The sequence below is a fragment of the Oryctolagus cuniculus genome, chromosome 1, assembly GCF_964237555.1.
Source record: "Oryctolagus cuniculus chromosome 1, mOryCun1.1, whole genome shotgun sequence".
Lineage (NCBI taxonomy): Eukaryota > Metazoa > Chordata > Mammalia > Lagomorpha > Leporidae > Oryctolagus > Oryctolagus cuniculus.
In genome coordinates this window covers 34766311-34786081 of record NC_091432.1, presented here as the reverse complement: position 1 = coordinate 34786081, position 19771 = coordinate 34766311, and the positions used below count along the sequence as shown (strand labels likewise).

Here is a 19771-nt window from a genome sequence, read left to right as displayed (position 1 = left end):
TTTGTCTCCTCTCTAATTGTCGCTCCCCCTCTTCGTGGAGGAACGACACAGGACCCTGCGCTGTTCTTTTGTCTGCTCGGCCCTTCCCGGGTTTGCTGCTGGTTCTTCCCGGGTTGGCTACCGACCCTTCCACCTCCGTGGAAGGGCGGTTCCCCCTGCCACTTTCCCCACTTCCGCGGGGGAGCGGCACACCGCCGGCCGGCTCTCTCGGGGGCTGCACAGGTGTTCCTTCAGATAGATGTTCCTGGTGCATGTTGTCTCTCTCCTCCTTTATAGTCCTCTTCCACCAATCCCAACTCTGCTACCCACACGCTGAGTACGCTGCTCTCCTCCAATCAGGAGCAGGTCCCACAGTCTATTGGTTGAACTGGAGGCAGCTGTGTAGAAGCTGTTTCCTCCTCTCCCAGCGCCATATTGTGGGAGAGCAGATGCATAGAATAAGTCTTAATTCCAGTAACTTAGTCTAGTCCGAGTTGCTCCCAATTGCTCCCCACACTAATCTTCTTATATTTTCTCCTCCACATGGAAGTCAACATTTTCAGATCACATAACTTCCAAACTCAAAATTCTCCAATATCTTCTAAGGATAAAAAACAAACTCCTTATCATGCTAAAAAAAATTCCCATATAGCCTCAATGCTTTATTCCTCTGTCCCTCAAATGCACCACTTTGTCTTTCATTAAGGTCTTTGTGATTTATTGCTCTTGTTGCTTCTTAGGAAACTCTTTCCACCAGAAGTTCATATGACTGAATTGTTCTTATTATTCCAGTTCCTACTAACTAGAATTATCACCTTCCCATGGACAGTCCTATCAACAAAACTCAACCCCCTAGCCATACTCTGAAAAAGCTCCCTATTTATGCTCTTGATATCATTTCATAACATGTAAAATTAACTTGTTTATTTGTTTATATTTTCTGCTTCCCCCCTCTTTAAGACAAGAACTCAGTCTTACATACTTTTACATAGTTCAATTCCCAGAGTTCTTGGCAGAAATTAGGTACTCAAATAAATACATGCCAATGAATATAGAATTTAAGGTGTCAGGGTAACTTGATGTTCGATGGATACCTGAGAATTCAGAGGTTTAATCTAAATAGGTAGTAACTGAAGAAATACCAAGCTTTCAGTCACTAGCATAGAGGTTGATGAGAAGCTGTTGAAGCTAAACAAGAACAAATTTTCTTGAACATAAGCAAGTTAAGTATGAGTCATCTAAAGAAACATATGTGGGTGGAGAGAGGCAGATATTTTAGAAAGGAAAGCACAGATGGAAGCTCTGAGAGTAGAAATACAACCAGAAGATTCCCCCAAAATCCAGGGAGGAGAAAGCGTCAAAATCAAGGAAATAGTGACAAATATTATAGACAAACTTGAGGAGGGAAGTAAATTCAAATGATTTTAACTGGATTTAAAGAGCACTGTTAGCCTTTTTTTTATACATACAGAAGATCAATTTAGTATATACTAAGTAAAGACTTCAACAGTTTGCACCCACACAGAAACACAAAGTATAAAGCACTGTTTGAGAACTAGTTATACCGTTAATTCACATAATACAACACATTAAGGACAGAGATCCTACATGGGGAGTAAGTGCACAGGGACTCCTGCTGTTGATTTAACAATTGACACTCTTGTTTATGGCGTCAGTAATCACCCTAGGTTCTTGTCATGAGTTGTCAAGGCTATGGAAGCCTTTTGAGATCACCAACTCCGATCTTATTTAGACAAGGTCATAGTCAAAATGGAAGTTCTCTCCTCCCTTCAGAGAAAGTTACCTCCTTCTTTGATGGCCCATTCTTTCCGCTGGGATCTCACAGAGATCTTCCATTTAGGTCATTTTTTTTTCCAGAGTGTCTTGGCTTTCTATGCCGGAAATACTCCCATGGGCTTTTTAGCCAGATCCAAATGCTTTAAGGGCTGATTCTGAGACCAGAGTGCTGTTTAGGACATCTGCCATTCTATGAGTCTGCTGTGTATCCTACTTCCCATGTTGGATTGTTCTCTCCTTCTTAATTCTATCAGTTAGCATTAGCAGACACTAGTCTTGTTTATGTGATCCCTTTGACTCTTAATCCTATCATTATGATCAATTATGAACTGAAACTGATCGCTTTGACTAATGAGATGGAATTGGTACATGCTACCTTGATGGGATTGAATTGGAATCCTCTGGCACGTTTCTAACTCTACCATTAGGGGTAAGCCCAATTGAGCATGTGCCAAACTCTCTTATTCCCACTCTTATATTTAATGGGGATCACTTTTCAGTTAAATTTAAACACCTAGGAATAGTTGTGTGTTAATTAAAGTAGTAAGTTGTTCCTCTATAGTCAGGATAAGGAATGATCAAGTCATTGTTTCTCATAGTGTCCATTTCACTTCAACAGGTTTCCTTTTAGGTGCTCAGTTAGTTGTCAACAATCAGGGAGACCATGTGATATTTGTCCCTTTGAGACTGGCTTATTTCACTCAGCATGACGTTTTCCAGATTCCTCCATTTTGTTGCAAATGATTGGATTTCATTGTTTTTTACTGCTGAATAGTATTCTATAGAGTACATGTCCCATAATTTCTTTATCCAGTCTACTGTTGATGGGCATTTGGGTTGGTTCCAGGTCTTAGCTATTGTGAATTGAGCTGCAATAAACATTAAGGTGCAGACAGCTTTTTTTGTTTGCCAATTTAATTTTTGGGCAAATTCCAAGGAGTGGGATGGCTGGGTTGTATGGTAGGGTTATATTCAGGTTTCTGAGGAATCTCCAAACTGACTTCCATAGTGGCTTTACCAGTTTGCATTCCCACCAACAGTGGGTTAGTATCACATCCTCGCCAGCATCTGTTGTTGGTAGATTTCTGTATGTGAGCCATTCTAACTGGGGTGAGGTGAAACCTCATTGTGGTTTTGATTTGCATTTCCCTGACAGCTAAAGATCCCAAACATATTTTTCATGTGCCTGTTAGGCATTTGTATTTCCTCTTCTGAAAAATGTCTAGGTTCTTGGCCCATCTCTTAAGTGGGTTGTTTGTTTTGTTGTTGTGGAGTTTCTTGATCTCTTTGTAGATTCTGGTTATCAACCCTTTATCAGTTGCATAGTTTGCAAATATTTTTTCCCATTCTGCTGGTTGTCTCTTCACTCTCCTGACTGTTTCTTTTGCAGTACAGAAACTTCTAAATTTGATGCAAATCCAATTGTTAATTTTGTCTTTGACTGCCTGTGCTTCCTGGGTCTTTTCCAAGAAGTCTTTGCCTGTTCCTATATCTTGCAGGGTTTCTCCAATGTTCTCTAATAATTTGATGGTGTCAGGTAATAGATTCAGATCTTTAATCCATGTTGAGTGGATTTTTGTGTAAGATGTAAGGTAGGGGTCTTGCTTCATGATTCTGCATATGGAAATCCAGTTTTCCCAGCACCATTTGTTGAATAGACTGTCCTTGCTCCAGGAATTGGTTTTAGATCTTTGATCAAATATAAGTTGGTTGTAGATGTTTGGGTTGATTTCTGGTGTTTCTATTCTGTTCCATTGGTAGCCTTTTTAACATTTAGTAAATTAACTGTATTAAAAAGATTAAAGAACAAATTAAATGAAATAAAAAGTCCTGGAACATCTACAGTGTATTTTTTTAAGATTTATTTATTTATTTGAAAGGCAGAGTTACACAAAAGCAGAGGCAGAGGAGGAGAGAGAGATCTTCCATCTGTTGGTCCACTCCCCAAATGGCTGCAATGGGCAGAGCTGTGCTGATCCAAAGCCAGAAGCCAGGAGCTTCTTCCAGGTCTCCTACGTGGATCCAGGGGCCCAAGGACTGGGGCCATCTCTACTGCTTTCCTAGGCCATAGCAGAGAGCTGGATCGGAAGTGGAGCAGGCAGGATTTGAACCGGCACCCATATGAGAGGCTGGTGCAGCAGGCAACAGCTTTACGCGCTTCGCCACAGCACCATCAATGGATTGTTGACATACCTCAGAGAGCATCTATGTCATTGCAGATTTCAGTCAAAAGTGACTGAGCAAGAGTTGTCAGAGACTTATTGAATCAAACATTATGAGGCTGATCAATGATTAAGTCGAGAGAAACTCAAGGTAGAGAATACAATCTCTCCTTGTGAGTTGTTTAGCAACAGAGGGGAATGCTACGAAAGTATTTCAAAAACATAAAAGAGTTGTACAAATATTTCGTCTGGAATAGAGGAATAAGCATGAAAGTGAGAGACGCCACTGCACAGAGTTACAGGAAAACATGAGAAAGAGGGAAATTCACACCACCAGACAATGAGATAAGGTGGGATCAGAGAAAACAAGTCATTTCTTCTTCATTTCACTTTTATTATTAATGAACAAGCAAACATAAATGTCTATCAGTATTTGCAACATGGATGGTACACGGTAAATCTAAGCTTCTCCCATACTCATGTCAATCATCCTGCAAATATACACAAGAAATTGGTGCATCAATTCTTCAAGCTGCCAGAAATACCTTAATTTCCTTTACTTCTTGAATGACACAATCTAGTGTCCTCCCAAGGAAAGACAGAGTGGCTCTTCAGTAACAAGCGCTTTTACGTGGCTGAAGATGCTCTACATCACTAACTACTAATTGTTTCCAGTTCTGATGAAGCACTACACTCATGCATGAGGCTCGAATAGGCAGATACTAAAGGAATGCTTGCTAACTGGATGAGTAACAGCTAGCATTTATTTAAGTCCTAAGGGAGCTCGGAATGGGACAAACCCTTTCCCAGACCTTCAGTTATATTAACTCATGAATCATCACAGAACCCTGCAGATATAGCCATTTAATTTTTTAAAATCCTGAGGCAGAAACAAAGTATCTTACTCACAGTCCCTGTTAAGAGGCAGAGTGAAGATTTTAGTGCATGAAGTCTGACTCTTAATCTGTGTATTCTACTGCTTCCCTTAACCCATGAATGGATACATGTCGGTATTACCCTAGAATCTCTTCCTTCCCTTAGGCAGGCAAGCTGCATAATTTCTTCCGAAGTCCAGTTTTCAAGAGGTCTAATTTGCTTGGTTCATGGATGAGCTACTTCGGAAGACATTTCTGACTTTCAAACTTTAGATAAAGGAGTTGTTATCATCTATAGATGATCATCACCCATGACTCAATGAGCACACCCTAGAGTCCATGTCCCTTAAGCAGGCTGAGCTTGAGAATCAGAGCTAGATTGTACATAGCGATAGCTTGCATATTTCTCACAGGATATTTTGAAATAGCCTAGCAATAAAAATATACCAATGTATAATAATTATTATTATGATAAAGACTGTGTGATTTAAATTTACAAGACTCATTCTCCTATTTATTTAAGGCCACCTATATTTATCAGAAACAAATATTTATATATACACAGCTGTAACCCCCAAATCAGTGGCTGCTATTTCCATCCCAACTGCATAGCTTGTTTTTTTAATTACTTCCCTCATCTCCCCATTCCCACTTCCATTGTTTTAAGTTCAAAGTCATTAGTTTTTTGGAGGTAATTTCAATATGATATGAGTTAAACATGCTTCCTGGATCAATCTCTCATGTGTTAACTAATTATAGACATATCTAGAAACTTTGTTTTTTAATCTAAAAAAATAAAATTGAACAATTACTTTCAATATTGTTAAAGCCTGCTGCATACATGGTGTCAAATGAAACAGTTTTCCTTCTGTATTTTCTGTATCAGGAATTCATAATGTGGAATCTGATAGGTGTATATAGATTAAATTCAATACAAAGTCTGATGGAAAACTTAAACTCATTTATGAGCTTAAAAACAGGTAAACAGACCGGCACCGCGGCTTACTAGGCTAATCCTCCACCTTGCGGCGCCGGCACACCGGGTTCTAGTCCCGGTTGGGGTGCCGGATTCTGTCCCAGTTGCCCCTCTTCCAGGCCAGCTCTCTGCTGTGGCCAGGGAGTGCAGTGGAGGATGGCCCAAGTGCTCGGACCCTGCACCCCACAGGAGACCCGGAGGAAGCTCCTGGCTCCTGGCTTCGGATCGGCACGGTACGCCGGCCGCGGCGGCCATTGGAGGGTGAACCAACAGTAAAGGAAGACCTTTCTCTCTGTCTCTCTCTCTCACTGTCCACTCTGCCTGTCCAAAACAAAACAAACAAACAAACAAAAAAATCAGGTAAACAGTTAACTAATACTTTTAGAAGTTCTACAACATAAATAATTGAATCAATTTTCATAGTGTTCATGTGTGAGCATTTATACTCTCGGCAAAACTGTAGAAATAAATGCTATATAAATTCCAGATATAAATCTAAAAAATAAAAATATCGTGTAGGGATTATACTGTTAGAATGTGGAAATTTGCTTAGCATGATTAAAAAACTTTTTGAAAAGTGTCAGAGGTGATTAAATAGAAATTTAAATACTATATATCAAAGGATAATAGGAAATGCAAGAGACAAATGACAACTTAGGGTTAAATGTATTACATTTCTAAATGACAGGAAATTTAAATATACCAAACCCATAAAGAATACTAAGAACTCAGTAAGAGAAAGATGGATATAGCTACTTGGACAAAGATATGAATGATTGAATTATAAAAGAAATACAAATGACCAATAGACACACAGAAATATATTCATCTTCACTAATAATCAACAGATGTTTTTAGGAGAGAGAACTTTTCATTTATCAGGCTGATACAGCTGAATGAAAGCGAAGATGCATGAAAATGGCACATGAATTCTTCTTTTGGATACAATGGAGGTGAGCTCAAATTTCTTTTTGAGCTATTAATCAATATTTGATGGAAATTAAACATGTATACTATTTGTTTCAATAATTCTAATTCTAGGAATTCATGCTCAGTGTTACTAGCAGGCATATGCAAAATTGTATAAGAATATCAAGTCAAGCACAGCATTGTTCATTGTAGTGGAAGTTCACAGTAACCTCCACGTCCAACAGTAGTTATGTATAACTATTATGTAAGATGTGTTCAACTTGTACCAGGTGAAGAGGGAACACTACTAAACGCCTCTACCCTCCCAGGAAGAACCGCCAGTCTTTCTACCCCTTATTCGTCCTTTGCTATCGGATGAGCAGGGCACAGATAATGCTCATTGATAAGGTCACTGTCTATATAAATCACCAACTCATATATCTCTCTGTCTCTCTGTCTCTCTGTCTCTCTCTCTCGCTCCAATCCCCCCCCCCCAACTCCCATTGGAATGCTTTTCTTTCTCTGACAGGACAATTATTTGCTGTTCTCCAGGGAAGACATACAGTTCTTCAGTTTTTCCACTTTGAACTGAGTAGGTAAATTCCAATCTCATGTCAAAACTATCTACCTGGCCGGCTCCCTGGCTCAATAGGCTAATCCTCCACCTTGCCGCGCTGGCACACCGGGTTCTAGTCCCGGTCCGGGTGCCGGATTCTGTCCTGGTTGCCCCTCTTCCAGGCCTGCTCTCTGCCATTGCCTGGGAATTCAGTGGAGGATGGCCCAAGTACTTGGACCCTGCACCCACATGGGAGACCAGGAGAAGCACCTGGCTCCTGGCTTCGGATCAGCGTGATGCGCCGGCCACAGAGCGCTGGCCGCAGCGGCCATTGGAGGGTGAACCAACGGCAAAAGGAAGACCTTTCTCTCTGTCTCTCTCTCTCACTGTCCACTCTGCCTGTCAAAAAAAAAAAAAAAAAAAAAAAAAAACTATCTACCTAAAGTTAGCCTTATCAATAGTAAAGTGAAAATTGGATTTTAATGGCTGAATGGCTCCTACGTCTATCTAAAGAAGTTATTCTATTCCCAAAAGCCTAACACAGTAAAATACACGTTCATTAAAAGTGGTCATTTTCTATGTAATGACATTGAAATAGGTCTATGGTAGAGTAAATAATAAAATAAGACACAAAAGATTACTTGCAAAAAAAGAATATGAATTATGTTTTGTGTATGAAGATATATATATATATGAATATGTATACATAAATGCCTAGAAAGTATTATTAATACCATTTATTGCTGAGGAATAATTTTGGTGAGGAGATTTTCACTTTATACTTTAAAATTTCAGTGATTTTTATTTCAGTGATATTTAGTCACTTAAGGTAGAAAATCTATATTTCAAAAATGAGCTAAAAATACTAATTCATTGTGGAAAAGAAGAGCTGTTTTCAACAAAATAAGGTCACCAGGTGACCACATGGGGACTTGATTCTTTCTACTATTGCAAACAGTACGTCTCCATAATTAGAAATGTGTATATATATAATCCCCAAGACCATTTTAAAATGAGGTCATCTGCACATGGAGTTACTGAAGTGAAAATCCTGCAACATTAATTAATACTTCAACTATAAGAAATTTTGTGGATGAGGCATAAAATAATGAACAACAAAAACTACATTTCAAAATCTGTTATATAAAAGTAGGTTTAAACATTTAAAAATTTTTAAATTATGTTTTTTAAGAGACACATTCATTCTGCTATTCTGGGGCAGGATCCAGTGGGAATAACAGTGAACCAGAGATTGGTAAGAACAACAGTGTGGTGATGAGCGCCTTCTGACCACGCCCTCACTGAGCATTATGCTAATCAGAGTCACACAGTCATTGATTTCCCCAAAGGATTGATGAACAAGTATAAAATAATAGGAAGTGACAGGAAACAGATGACTGAGGTCTAATTTAATCTCATTTGAAGAGACAATATACCTTAAATTGGTCTTCAGAAATTACAGGTTACAAATAAGATAAAGGAAATGTGTTTTTATCATTTTAGTTCCCTAAGGAAAGAGATTATTTGTTCTAAAATGTAGCTAAAACACATGCTAATTTAGGGTAATTTATGCTTTTTGCCTTTAATAATTGAACTAATATAAGAAACAAATGAATATAAATACTTTTGTAAATAAATATGGAACAAGTTAATATTTTTATATATTTAATATTTTAAAATATTGATGTCATATAAGTCAAAGTTAAACAGGTCATTTTAGGTTATTTATTTGACTGATGTATAAATATGAATGTGGGTGAGTTCTTTAATCAAGTTCATAACCAAAATAGGGTTAAAATTTCCATATTTTAAAAAATTAAATTTAAGCAAATTCAAAAGTGTAAGCAACTAAAATATAAATTTCTGTCGAAACTGGTATTGTAATTAGATATTATTCTGTATATTTTATAGCTATGAGATATGCATGCATAATGTATACATGTATGTTGTGCATACATGTACTTAGAAAGTCCACATTTAGCCAAAATTTTAAAATCTTTTAACTGTCATTTAAAACTTATCAGCGACTTCTCAGACTAAAACAAAAACAGCAAGTCTCCTTTTAGAGAGGCCAGTTTTGTTCTGCAAAGACATTCTGGAGCACCCTTTATTAGTTTCATAAGCTTAAGGCAAATAGGCAGTTAATGCTCTGGGAGAGCAGAGTGTCACAGAGACTTATCTGTGGTTTGACAAAGCTGCCTGTCCCATACTTCTGCCATGCAGAGCCAAGGAACATCTCGGGCAGAAAGTGGTGGAGTTCCTGACCCAGTCCCTTTAGCAATTAGAGTCGTTAGCACAGCTTCACTAATGCAATGAGATAGTCCCTACTAAGAAGTATTAATAGGAAAGGACACCAAGAAACTTCAAAAGAGAAGAATCGCAGAAAAACAGTGAAATCGCTTCTAATCTAGGCATAAAGAGGTAGCAACTATAAATGTGAGTATCAATATTATTTCCCTCTGATTTCATGAGATTGTAGAAGATATACACAATTAGATGATTGACACAGAATTAGATATACATATCTCCTACTGTTTAGGACCTGGAAAGTTTAAAATCAATTGTTGATTTATAATACATAGATAGAAAAACTTTGGTGTGAAGTTATGCAATAAAGCCTGTACTACTTGAATTCAGATTGTAGACTCTATAGATAAGTTAAAATGCTACTTAACACCCTTAAGAAATACTTGGACTTGCTCCACTACAGTTGTGGACAGAATCCATTTATAAAAGGGACAGATCAAGTAGATGAATGGTGAGTGACCAGCAGATAGAAGATTCTCTCTCTCTCTCTCTCTCTCTCTTCCTCCCTCACTCCCTTAAAAAAATTAAATTAAACTTACAAAAAAAAAAAAACCCTAGGTATTCTTTTTTTAAAAAATTGGGACTTTAAAAAAAAAGATTATTTTATTCATTTGAAAGAATTACAGAGAGAGGTAGAGATAGAGAAAAGAGAGGTCTTCCATCCAATGGTTCACTCCCCCAGTGGCTGGAACTGAGCCAATTTGAAGCTAGGAAACAACAGTTTCGGGTCTCCCACGTGGGTGCAGGGGCCCAAGCCATCCTCCTCTGCTTTCCCAGGCTCATTAGCAGGAAGCTGGATCAGAAGTAGAGCAGTCAGGACTCAAACCGGTGCTCATCTGGGATGCTGGCTGCAGGCCAGGGCTTTAACCTGCTCTGCCACAGCGCTGGCCCACCTGGGTATTCTTAGACCACATCAGTCAAGGCACCCGGATGTCACAATCTCAAGGCAGATGCTTCAAGTTTCATGCAGAAGAAATCAGCCATTCCAATATTTACCTCACATAAACCCAGACGGTGTGGTCACTCTAAGACCTAGATTTCCCAGTAGGGAACAGAGATTGTGTGTGGCTTAGGCTTTAAAAGACATAGCCCATTTTCCTTCCCTTGAACCTCATGCTGAGGGCCTAGACTGCTGATTTCCTGCTTTCACCCTTAGAGAAGGCAGAGTGGTTCTTACAAAGGTCCTTCCAAAGCATAAATCAGTTCCTTTTCTTCCTGAATAATTGATATCTAATTTTTTTTGTAATTAACATTACAAGTTAATTTTATTTCAACAAACATGTTTATCAGTTGGCCTAAGATTCAGAGAAGGGTTGAGAATCCACCCTACTGAGGCAACTTGCTTCTCCTGCCCCCCATCTAAGCCTACAACATGGAGAGGGAGGGAACAGAAAAGGGGGTAGGACCACACTCAAATGTTAACATTTCACAGACGTGAAAGTAAGCAACTCTTTCTAGGAGATAAAGAAACTATAGTAAGACGTGAGTTCAATGTCTTTACTTTTGGTTTGTGCTGCTTTGCACATTTGATAATAGTTAGGCTTGTTTGTAAATATAAGCTGAAATATATGGACTTGAAAATGTGTTTAAGTCAGTTTAAGAGTTCTTACATTTTCTGATCTAGACAGTTATAAATAAGTCAAGTAGATTTTTGGAAACCTTATTAAGTAAGGTCACAAATGAATAGAGTATATATGAATACAAAGGAAATAATACATAATAATAATAATAATATATGCAGTTCATATAATCCATCTACAAATTAGTCATACAATAAGAAACCAGAAATATCTCCGAAAGAAAACATCCAGATGCTATCACTAGAAACAGTATCAAATTCTGCTTTCTATGTTTCTACCTAAATGTAACTAAATGCTGTTTTCTTTAAATAGATAGAACTTTTTAAAAGCTATTGTCATTAGAAAGTTGCTTTGATTTTTATTTTTCCTGACATTATGCTATCTGGGTTACATTTACCATCCAATGTCCAATGACATTTGCAGAGGGCTTCAAGAACTAAATTCTACTTTTTTATAGTATCAGCATAAATGTACTTCTTTGAAAGGAAAAGGAGTTACAATGAGAGACGATGTAACAGCTAAATGTCACATAGATGATGGTTTGGAGAGGATTAGAAATTCACTCTCTGAAAAGTATTCATGCTTCAACCCCATATTCTGACTTTCAATGTTAAAGAATCTGTAAAACATCCCAATTATATGGGCAAGTCCTGATTTTTAGTAAAATTTGGTGAACTGAGACAATTTTGCTGCAATTGGATAGCAGATTTTTTTTTACTTTTTATTAATATAAAGAGAAGATATTTCATTTATTTCATAGGTACCATTTAACATAACCATACTTTGCTCCCTGCCTCCTTCCTTCCTTCAATCTCCCTCTTCCCTTCCTTTTTTCTTTAATTTTTGCAAAAACATAATTTTAGTCCACTCTATATTCACAGGCTTAATGCACAACTAACCACAATATAAAACAAGCAAAAAGGCACAATATAAAACAAGCAAAAAGGCCACAGTTCCACAGGAGTATAAACAAGGATGAAAACAACAATCAAATCTCAATTTCAGATGGAAGGTGCTGCTTTTAAGTAGTGGTGCTGATTCTCATGCATGGCTGGAAGAAGTGCAGAAGGAGTGATCATAGCAAGGACAAGTCTAAACAGGCTTTGACCGGGGCAACCGTGCTCTGAAGGCTGGTCAGCCACGCCTGAGATAGCGCTAGACTCACACATACCCAGGCACACACCACAAAGCTTACACTGAAAATAAATGCTTATAGTAAAAACAAAAATAACAGTTTAAAAAAAGAGTAAAAATTTTAGAATAAATTTAATTTAAAAAATTATCTGCAGGTGAATAAAATCTGTAAAACAATATATGACTTGTAGAAGAAGCTGGAAGAGATAACATCAAAAAGTAGACTCTTAAAAACATATCTCAGGGGACTGCTACTGTGGCACAGTAGGTTAAGCTGCTGCCTGCCACGTGGGCATCCCATACGGGTGCCAGTTCAAGTCCAGGCTACATCACTTCAGATACAGCTCCCCACTAATGCTCCTAAGAAAGCAGTGGAAAATGCCCCTGCCACATTTGCGGCTCCTGGCTTCAGCCTGGCCTAGTTCTGGCTGCTGTGGTCATTTAGGGAGTGAATCAGCAGACAGAAGATCTCTGTTTGTCTCTCCCTCTCATTCTGTAAATCTGCCTTTGAAATAAACAAATAATCTTTTTAAAAAGAAGAAAATTATCTCAAAAAGTTCATTAAGAGCATAGAGAAGATTCTCGTGATACTTCAGCCTAGCTGAATAACAGAATCATCTCTGGAGCACTATTTATTTATTTATTTATTTATTTATTTATTTATTTATATTTACTTATTTATTTGAAAGACAGAGATGGGCAGAGAGAGAGCTACCGTTTACTGGTTCACTTCCCAAATGCCCAGAAACAGCTGAGGCTGTTCTGGCTGAGGCTGGGCCAGAACAAAACCACGAGCCCAGAGCTCAGTGTGGGTCTCCCACATGGGTGACAAGAATCATAATCATGCCTCCCAGGGTGTGCCTCAGCAAGAAACCAGAATCAGAAGTGGAACCAGGACTCAAACCCAGACATATGGGATGCAGCACCCCAAGTAGTACCCGAACCTCTGTGCCAAATGCCCACAAAGGAAATATTTTTAATAAACTAGACTCCTGATCGTGGCCCAGATATTCTGAACCTGAATAAAACAGAATGGTACCTATGTGATTCTGATGCTCTTAAGCTTAGAATCCACTTAGGTCAGACAATGCTGAAGTTATGGTATTTAGTGCCTACAAACTGATAATTGGAAGAAATGACAAGAAGTTAAATTTAGTAAAAAATCTGACTTATAAAAATTTGAACAATGATTTTCACTCTTTCATTGTTTTATCGACAAATATGCACTGAATGCAACTAAGAATAAGAGTGCTATGCTTGACAAAGAAGGCAACTGGTTGGATAAAAGAAGAGATGATGATATCATAAGAATAAAAATAGCAGCTAATATCTGTTGTTCACTATGTGCCAAGAACCCAGAAATGTTACCAGTTTCAGAGATCATTCATTTTTAAGTGTTTTCAGATGTTATTTCTTTTGTTATTTTAAAGATTTATTAATTTGAGAGGCAGAGTTACAGATAGAGAGAAATGTCATCCATCCTCTGGTTCACTGCCAAATGGCCACAATGGCCAGAGCTGGCCATCCGAAGCCAGGATCCAGGAGCTTCTTCAAGATCTCCCACACAGGTGCAGGGGCCTAAGCACTTGGGCCATCTTCCACTGCTTTCCCAGGCCATAGCAGAGAGCTGGATTGGAAGAGGAGCAGCCAGGACTTGAACCAGCACCCATATGGGATGCCAGCATGGCAGGCAGAGGCTTTAGTCTACTATGCCACAGTGCTGGCCCCCACAGATGTTATTTCACAACAACCCTATCACTAGCTCCACTTTACAGATGACAAAAGCAAAAAGAGAGGTTAACTAACTTGTCCAATGCCTTCAAATCAATTAAACAGTATAGTTTGGACTTAAACCCAGGCAATACAACTCTAGCATCCATATTCTTAAGCAGCAACAAATACTGGCTTGGACAAAAAATGAAAAAAAAAAAAAGCTGCTCTGAAGATATTCCATGAATTTTGAGTGAATATAAAGAGGAAAGACTTGATACTAGTACCCTTTACTCTAAGAAATCCAGGTCAAAATCACCAATGAAGGGTGGTGCAGTGGTGCAAAATTGTGGTGCCTCTTGGGATGCTGGCATCCCACCAGTTGGAGTTCCAGCTACTCTGCTTCTTATCCAGCTCCCTGCTAATGTGCCCGGGAAAACAGCAAAAGATGACTAAAGTCGTAGACCCCTGCCAGCCATGTGGGAGACTGAGTTGAAGTTGCAGGTTCCTGCATTTAGCCTGGTCCAGACCCAGCTGTTGCAGCAATTGGGGAGTGAACCAGCAAACAAGGTCTCTCATTTTGAGCTCTCTCTCTCCCTTCCCCCTCCTCTCCCACCACCTTCCTCTGTCATTCTTTCAAATAAATAAATCTACAAAAAAAAATCACCAAAGATAATTTTGTTTCTTTGACATAAATAGCATTGTTCATATAAAACTCAATATAATATAAAATTGTCAATAAAGATTCATATATATAACTGTTGAAGCATGTGGAAAATGCTCTGAAACAAATAATGGGTGACATTTATCTAGGAATTAAATTCGTAGTGTCTCCTTAGCCTCAAAGTATGCTCTTAATGAAATGATTTGTGGTGCTTTACACTGTTTTTCATCAGATTTGACAACAACGGCTTTCTGTATTTTCAAAAATTTAAATTCACCTTACAACAATGAAAATGTCATCACTGATGAAATTCAAAAAGAACGCAATTAAGAAAAAGCCAGAATGGTCGTGAGGGAGGCAGTATTATTAAATTAACCTAAGATTGCAGGCTACGTACTATGTAGAGGCTGTGTAGTTTCTGATGACTGTTTGCTTTTTAAATAAGATATGTTATGCTATAATCACACTTTGTATTTTGTTAAAATTTTATGTAACACAGATGAATGTTTTAGAGATTTATGTAGCTATGATTTTTTTGTTGATGTTTAAAAACCTATTTTGTATAAAGGAGCATTTGAGCAAGAAAATTGTATTTATTAGCCCAAGGTTCCATAAGAGAATTGCATCGATTGGGTGACTTAAGCAACAAGTTCTCATTGCCTCAGAGGGCTGGAGGTCTGATATAAGCAGGTCAGCCTACTCCAGGTCTCATGAGAGATCTCTTCCCAGCTCTCAGCTGACTGCCTTCTCCTCACATGGGAGACAGAGAAAAACACAGACATAGACACAGAGACAGAGACAGAGACAGAGACAGAGACAGGGATAGAGAAAAGGGAGGTTGGAGTGAAGAAAAGAAGCAAAGATAGAAGGCTCTATAGTGGCTCTTCTTTTAATGACATTAACACTACAGGGTCAGGGCCCTACTATGGTGTCCACATTTAACCTTAATTACTCCCATAAAGGTCCTATCTCCAAATACAGTCACATTAGGGATAGGGATTTCAACATATGAATTTGGGAGGTAGGGAATACACAAACACTAAGTCTGTGAAATTCCATTCTTGCCTCCCAAAAAGTCATGTCTTTCCCACATACAAAATAAATTCATTCCATTCCAACAGTCCCAAAAGTCACAATTCATTGCATTGCAGCATTACTTCTAAAGTTTCAACTAAATATAATGTAAATCAGATATGACTAAGACATGGAATACAGTTCATCCTGAAGGAAAATTCCTCTGAGCTGTGAACCTGTGAAACTGGACAAATTATGTACTTCCAATATGCAATGGTGGTCAGGCGACATTCAGATATTCCCATTCCAAAGGGAAAAAACTCAGAAGTGATCATGTATCCCAAGCAAGTCCAAAACCTAGCAAGGCAAATTCCATTAAATCTTAAGGCTCAAAAACAATCCTCTTTGGTTAGAGACTCCACTTTCTAGGCCCAGTGATGTGCTCATAGCTCTGGCCCTTTTCTTTCCACCCTACTTTGAGGCCAAAACACTCTTGATCTCTGGGTCTGTGTACTCTGGGCCTGTGCTGGGAGTGGCAGCTCTAATGATCTCTGAATTGCCTTTGTGGATCCTTCTCCCTTTTTCCTCAGGACAGTACATATTCCTAGAAGAAGAGCTTAATGGCCTTTTCTTATAAAACCCAAAAAGCCAGGGCAGGCTCTGTGGCATAGTGGCTAAAGCCTATGCCACCAGGCATCCCATATGGGCGCCAGTTCAAGTCCTGGCTGCTCCACTTCCAATACAGCTGTGGCCTGGGAAAGCAGCAGAAGATGGACCAAGTTCTTGGTCTCCTGCACCTGTGTGGGAGACCCAGAAGAAGCTCTTGGCTCCTGGCTTAGGATTGGTGCAGCTCCAGCCCACTGTAGCCAATTGGGGAGTGAACCAGAAGATGGAAGACCTCTCTCTCTCTCTGTCTCTCCTTCTCTCTGTGTGTATCTGTGTAACTCTGACTTTGAAATAAATAAATAAATCTTTTAAAAAACAACAACAAGAAGAAGCCTAACAACCTTCCTTAACTCTGTCTCACTTACTCTGTCCCTTTTTTTGGCATTGTCTCTATTGGTATGGCTCCATCTTTATTCCCAAACTCTGCTGAGATGGCTGATTAAGTTGCTGAGTCATAGTCATAATCTCTTTATCAAATGGTTGCTCAGCCAAATCCTTAGTGATCTCTTCAGGACAGGATCTCTCTCTCTCTCTCTCTCTCTCTCTTTCTGTCCATATGGAAAGACTGGAAATTTTCCAATTATTCAAGCTTATTTCTTTTTTGCTTAAAAGTTCTTTCTTCTATAAATCTCTCTTTTTTTTTTTACATTTTACTGTAAACAGTCAGGAGGAACTAGGACTCTTCCCAACACTTTGCTGATAAATCTCCTCAGCTTAATATCAAATTTTGTCACTGGAAATTTCTACCTTCTACAAAACACTAGAACATAGTGCCACAAAAATTTCACCACCTCAAACAAAGATCACCTTTCATCCAGTTTCCAATATCATCTTACTCATTTCCACTTGACACACCAGAACCACTCATAATCTCAATATTTTGAGCATTGTCTCAAAACTCTTCTAGATACTGCCATTACCCAGTTCCAACAGTGTTTCTACTCATTTAGTTACAGTAATATTCTAATTCTTAGTTTAAAAAACTCTTAGCTCAAGCTACTATAACAAAATACCATACACTGTGCAGTTTAACAACAGAAACTTATTTTCTCACCATTCTGAAGATGGAAGGCAAGCTCAAAGTGTCCCCACAGTCAAGTTCTGGGGATGAGTCTCTTCAGGTCTTCCTGGCTTGGAGATAGCTGTGTTCTCCCACGAGAAAGGGAGAAAGGAAGCTCTAGTATCTCTTCTTATATGGATACTAATGCTACTAGATCATAGCCTTACCATTTTGGCTTCATTTAACCTTCATTATTTCCATAAAGGCCCTATCTCAAAATATAGTAACACAGGAGGTTGAGGCTTTACCATATTAATTTGGGAGGAGACACAAATATTCAACCCATACAAAGGTAGTTGGTTAATTACAGGTATATGATTAATGATTAATCTTGAAAGTAATATAATTAGGATTAATCAAAATAAGGAAATGTTTATATATTTCAATTAACTAGCTATATTTGCTTGAAAGGCAGGGTGAGAGTGAGAGAGAAAGAGGGAAATCTCCCAACTGCCGATTCACTCCACATATAACTAAAATAGCCAAAGTGTGGCCAGGCCAATTCCAGGATCCAGTAACTAAAAGCAGTTCTCCCACATGGATGGCAGAGACCTAAGCACTTTAGCCATCACCTGCTTCCTCCAAAGATATACATTAGCAGAAACCTGGAACTGGGAGCAGAATCAGGACTTGAACCCAGGTACTCCAATATGGGATGTAGGCATCCCATGTGGTGTCCTAATGGCTGTCATAAAATATTTAAACTATCATGTTAAAACAATATACATGATCCTGAAATAGTTATATCAATTCAGCCTTCTTAAAAGACTTATCAAGAATTCCATATAGTCATATAGACAATAATTTACATTGAGTCATTGTCCTAAATAAATAATTTATGCAAATTATAAGGAAACAAATAATGTAATTGTAACACAATAGGAGAAAGGTTATTAAGTACAGTATGACATTACCCTAGTTGATTCCAATAGCATTGCTCATACATACCATTAACTATTATTAGACAAAGAAATCACAGAACATTTGCACGTATGTATGTATGTATGTATGTGTGGGAAAAATTAGAACAAATGGGAATCATATCAACTGTTGGGAAAAGTGTAAACTAATACAATAGTTATGCAATGTTAATACATAATAGCCAAAAAAGATAATGACACTATTTTCACAACTCTTACTTCTAGGTGTATACCCTGGAGAAATCTTAATACATAGACATAAGAAGTAGTATACACAAATATCTGTAGAAACACAGTTTGTAACAGCAATCTGGAAATGAACCAAATGTTTGCCAACAAGTAAATGGATAAGTAATTATAGTATAGTCATTCAACGAAATACTCTAGCAGTTAAAAAATGCATAACAGATTCTGAATCAGCATAAATACAAATAATAAATATAATGTTGCAATGCAAAATGAATTTTATGTCATTTAAATTATGAAAAAAGCAACAATTACCTATATATAATACAAAACATATAATATTCCTTGATACCCATGATAATAGTCTCATCTTACAAGAAGGCTTTATTTCCTTAAAAAAACTGAAGGAAGAATATGACAGATTGGATCTAGGCTACACAAATGTTTGTACTTATCTTTTATGTCTGGAATATTTCATTAATTTAAAATAAAGAAAAAGGAGATGTACATTCTTATTCCATACAGGACTGTGAGAAACACAAAGCTAAGAAAAAATATTGTATAATCACTGGAGAGTGATTAGAATAATTTGACTTAAGAGAAGAGTCTAATATTAAACAATGAGATGAAATAAATCTGAACTGATGGGGTAGTCTTAACAATGGAATATTTATGGAGCAAGCCTGGGGTATATAAGAGGAAAGACAATATTTGTATTTAGACTATAATTCCCTTTTATATTTGAAATTCTGAAATTAAATGCCTAATTCCAGGTTAACTGCTATCGAGGCAGATTTATTCGCTAATGACTTCTTTCAGAATTGGAAATGACTCATGCTCCAGCTCAGGCTGGTGGTTACCACAGAAACAATACAGAATGAAGCACACAGAGATAAAGTACTGGGGGAAAAAAAAGCAAACTAACATGTGTGCAGCTGGATTTCTGAAAAACAGGAAAGAGAGGATAGGAATAGAAAAACTATTTCATGAAATTAAGGTAAAAAAATTGGCAGAGAACAGAACTCAACATATCCAAGAAGCTCAACATATTTCAGCCAGATAAACACCCTCAATAAAAACACAAGAGGCACATCATGATCAAATGACAAAGATACATATGGACTCTTGAAAGCATCATAAAAAAACCTCATATGGATATTGTTAACTCAACATAAAGTTCATAAAAATAAAGTAAAAACAGCATCCAATATCACATCAGAAACGTGTATGCCACAATAGAAAAATACTTTTAAAATCTGGGGGATGGAGGGAATCT

The 19771-nt window shown here is 37.9% G+C and overlaps 1 protein-coding gene across 23 annotated transcripts in view; it reads right to left on the bottom strand.

The window, feature by feature from the left end:
- DCDC1 (doublecortin domain containing 1) overlaps positions 1–19771 on the bottom strand; it is a 557706-nt gene that overhangs the window by 390706 nt on the left and 147229 nt on the right. Inside the window, exon 11 of one of the 23 annotated variants that reach the window (XM_070071629.1) lies at positions 17384–17471. The exons of 20 other annotated variants lie outside the window; for them this stretch is intronic. In XM_070071629.1, coding sequence (XP_069927730.1) covers positions 17424–17471 — 48 coding nt within the window. In that variant the 3' untranslated portion in view covers positions 17384–17423. Of the gene's footprint in view, positions 1–493; positions 17477–19771 lie in introns of those variants that run through there. 2 more of the 23 variants (XM_051825475.2, XM_070071627.1) reach the window with 2 other exon arrangements.